Below are 4,347 nucleotides of genomic sequence, written 5' to 3' on the forward strand. Positions count from 1 at the left end.
AAACTAGTTTAAAACTATTATTCTCAAAACTTTTTTAAAGGCTATCGTTTTTCCAAATTATTTTCAAAACTATCGTTTTCAAATTGTTTTAAAAACTATCGTTTTCAAATTATTTTCAAAACTATCGTTTTCAAATTGTTTTAAAAACTATAGTTTTCAAATTATTCTCAAAACTATCGTTTTCAAATTGTTTTAAAAACTATCGTTTTCAAATTGTTTTAAAACCTATCGATTTTCAAATAATTTTAATTCTATTTTGCTTGGGTACCTGGAAACCAGGACACTTAAAATTGCAAATTTTGCAATTTGCATTTTTTTTGCATAAATTTAAAATTTTTCGTAGACATGAAGTATTACACTTTTTGAAATGCTTTTGACCTGACTATTTCAAAAATTATGAAATATGTTAACTACAGAAATATTTATAAAAATTGTGCAAAAAAGTGCACAAATTGTGCAAAAAGTTAGCAAAAGTTGTGCAAAAAGTTTGCAAAAATTTGGACAAGCTATTTGCTTTCTCCCTGTCTGAGTTACGATATGAATGTTAATGGAAAATAATAGGTGTTTACAAAACCTGTGTAAAGAATATCATTGCAAAACTACGGAAACATAATCATTGATTGAAACTGATATGGTTTCTAAAAAAATATAATTTTCCATTGTTGAATGAAGAAAAGAACTGTTTGTTGTAATGTTTATTATATTTTGCATCAAAATATTTGCAAAAAAACCATTTATTCCGGATTATTGTTCTCCTGGATTTAAAAGATTGGACACTTTTTAGTGATATTAAAAGCGAATTTAATATCAAGTCTATTTTAGGCAACATGCCAAACAAATTACAATTTTTTCCTGAGATTTGTGAAATAAAGATTTAGGAAAAGTCATAAAAAATTATAGCTTTTAAGCAATATAAAAAAAACTACAGGATTAGGGGTTAAAAACTATTTTTTTTTCAAAACTATCACTTTTCAAATTTTTTAAAAATTATTTCAATTTCTATCGTTTTTCAAAACTATTTTCAGAATTATCGTTCTTCAAAAAACTTTTCAAAACTTTTTTCAAAACTATTATAAAAATATTTTTTTTCAAAACTATTTTCAAATTTTTCGTTTTTCAAAACTATTCAAAAAACTGTACGCTTTTGATTAAAAAAAGTATATAATTTTATAAAACAATTTTTAAAACGATTGTTTTATAAAACTTTTTTTAAAACGCTCACTTTTAAAACTTTTTTTTTAAAACGATTGTTTTTCAAAACTATGTTTAGAGAGAAAGTTTTTCATATTTTTAAACCTTTTTTCCATAAAACTATTTTTTTTTATTTTTCATGAAGAGTGTTATTCGCATTGAAATATTTACGTTTGAAATAATTATTGCTTTTTACATTTTGTAGTCATTCACAAAAAGTTAAATTCAATTTAAAAAAAAAACAAAGTTTCCCATCCCTAGAATATATATTGGTTTATAATGTTTGTGTTTATGTATTCCATGTCAACTAGATAATTAGGGAAAGCATTAGTAGGATTTACAGGATGATTAGTATCAGTATACACACCTATCATGATGGTTCTCTTCAAAACATTTTTTTTTCTCATTTGAAATAAATTCAAGATCGGAAATATTTAAACAAATATGGAAACGATTTCCTTCTTTAAATTGTGGATCTGAAGATAGAGAAAATTTGTATAGTCAAGATTTGAGATTGCTTAAAACTAAAATATTTGCGTTTTATGTTTTAGATTATTAAAAAAAATATATCTACACTGTACAGGATGTCCCAAAAAGTATATCTACACTGTATACAGGATTATTAAAAAAAATATATCTACACTGTACAGGATGTCTCAAAAAAGCTTTTAAATGAATATTGCCGGTCTAATCATGGTTTGATTTTTCATATTTTTGGACATTTTCAAAATTTACATTATCGATCAATGGCTACCAATTAAAGGCCTGTAGAATAAAAACTTAGGAAATTGTTTGAAGTTTGCCACTTTGTTTTGATTGTTTTTCGTTAATTTATTGGGGTCTCAAAGAGAACCCAATAAATTAAGAAACCCAAAGGCTAAACACCAAAAAACCTGTGAAGTAAAATCAATTTGAATTTCCATGATAGAGAAAAATTGTAGCAGTTAATGTTGAGATATGGGGTTGTGGAGATATGTGGGAAAAATTATTCTTATTTCTAATAGTAGGGATGGGGGGAGGACCCCCCTTTACGATTTTTGGACATAATTCAAAAAGATGTAGTCGGAGGCTTTTAAACTAAAACAAGCCCATATAAGATTAGGCTGAGAGTTGGACTTTTTATTTTGCAATTATCTTTGCAAATTTGAAATTGTTTGGTCGAGGGTTTTGTTAAAATGCGTACACCATCGTATTTCGAACAATTTTTGTGTTTTCACAGTTTTGCTTAATAAATGGATTTTGCGATATAAATTTGGATATTTCTTTTTTAATAAATTATTGCAATACAAAAAAGAATTGTCCAAAAATGTATGAAACTAGGATCATAGGACGCTTCGCGCCCATCTTCTATTTCAATTGTAAACATTTTCTCTTTGTATACATTGTAAAACAATAACAAAAGTTTCGCGGATTTTCAAAATTTTCAAAAAATTATTGGACACAAACGGACAGACAGACAGACAGAAAAGCAACACGGCAGTAGGTATATAGGGTTAAAGTTGTTCAAATCACTCTCAAACCTGTTTTAATTGAACGCCAACTTAAATCTTGAAAAACTCAATACAATTTTAAGCGGAATATTTGAGCCACGGTTTAATTTTAAGCCGCCGCTCAAAAACTCTTTAAATTCGGCCTCATGTATTATATATGGTACGAATGCAAACTGATCATATTTAAAACCTCCAAAGCATCTTTTCGAAGTATATTTTTAAAAACTTTATATAGTTAAACTAGTTAATACACAGGCTTCGATATTTCAGTCTGTTTTGGATTAAAACTAGAAGGTTATCTTGCCAATGTTTTTTTTGTTTGTTTGCTCATTTTGACGCTTCATTGATTAGTCTCAATTCACAATTTCCGTATGCCAGAAACAGCGTTTAAAGAGTTTAAAACAAAGTTTTCAATGCTACAATTCTAGATATCACAGATAGCTTTGCCACAAATTCAGATTTTCTAATCCAATTATATATTTGCACCCAAATGTATACCTCAGATATTTTAAACTATGAGCTCTGTTTGATCAAATAATCTAAGTTTGAAATATCTAAGGTGCACACCATCAGGTTTCAAAGATATAGAAAGAAGAAAATTTGAAACAAAGAAGAAACAAAGACTCAATTCCTTTACAATCCGTACACACCTGACAATCCCTGTAAAGAAAAACAAATCTATCAAAGAAGAAGAACTGAATTAATTTCAGTTTTAGATGTTAACAATGTTCTCTGGCTGGATCTGGTTTGGTGTAGTTGTCCTTAAACCACCGGAAACCTTTGCTCAAGAACCCTCCCTCGCAGCCCAAGGTTAGGGTTTCCACGAATCAGTATATTGTATTTCTTGCAAAGTTTCGCGTTTTTGAACATAATTGCCCAATTTTGCGTATCAATACGAAACCAATTTTGCACGAAAGCGGCATGTCCGATTTACAACGGTACCCAATTATATTATAAGCTTTGTCTGATTAGTTATGAGTGATATTGACATGTTTGTATCTTTAAAACAATTTGTTTTCATTAGTGGGTTCTCCGTTAATAAGAAATAAACACTTTTGAAGACAAATATATATAAAACAACATTTTGGACTTGAGAATTAAGGCAGCAGAGACAAAGAAGGAAATTATGAGATTTAAACACTTATCCAACCTTCTGACTTTCTCTTTATTTCCCTGATGAAGTTTTAAAGGGTTCTGTTGTGAATCGTGAATACGTTGACCGTCACTTCACACCAACCTGGTTTCTAATACGTTGACCGTCACTTTACACCAACCTGGTTTCTAATACGTTGACCGTCACTTCACACCAACCTGGTTTCTAATACGTTGACCGTCACTTTACACCAACCTGGTTTCTAATACGTTGACCGTCACTTTACACCAACCTGGTTTCTAATACGTTGACCGTCACTTCACACCAACCTGGTTTCTAATACGTTGACCGTCACTTTACACCAACCTGGTTTCTAATACGTTGACCGCCACTTTACACCAACCTGGTTTCTAATACGTTGACCGTCACTTTACACCAACCTGGTTTCTAATACGTTGACCGCCACTTTACACCAACCTGGTTTCTAATACGTTGACCGTCACTTTACACCAACCTGGTTTCTAATACGTTGACCGTCACTTTACACCAACCTGGTTTCTAATACGTTGACCG

General features: G+C 29.9%; 1 protein-coding gene across 1 annotated transcript in view; it reads left to right on the plus strand.

Moving 5' to 3' along the window:
- Positions 1-3,395: 3,395 nt before the first annotated feature.
- LOC111703493 (uncharacterized) overlaps positions 3,396-4,347 on the plus strand; it is a gene marked incomplete in the record, with an annotated part of 58,343 nt that continues 57,391 nt past the window's right edge. Inside the window, 1 exon segment of the mRNA XM_023475441.1 lies at positions 3,396-3,491. Coding sequence (XP_023331209.1) covers positions 3,398-3,491 — 94 coding nt within the window.

The sequence above is a fragment of the Eurytemora carolleeae genome, unplaced genomic scaffold, assembly GCF_000591075.1.
Source record: "Eurytemora carolleeae unplaced genomic scaffold, Eaff_2.0 scaffold536, whole genome shotgun sequence".
NCBI lineage: Eukaryota > Metazoa > Arthropoda > Copepoda > Calanoida > Temoridae > Eurytemora > Eurytemora carolleeae.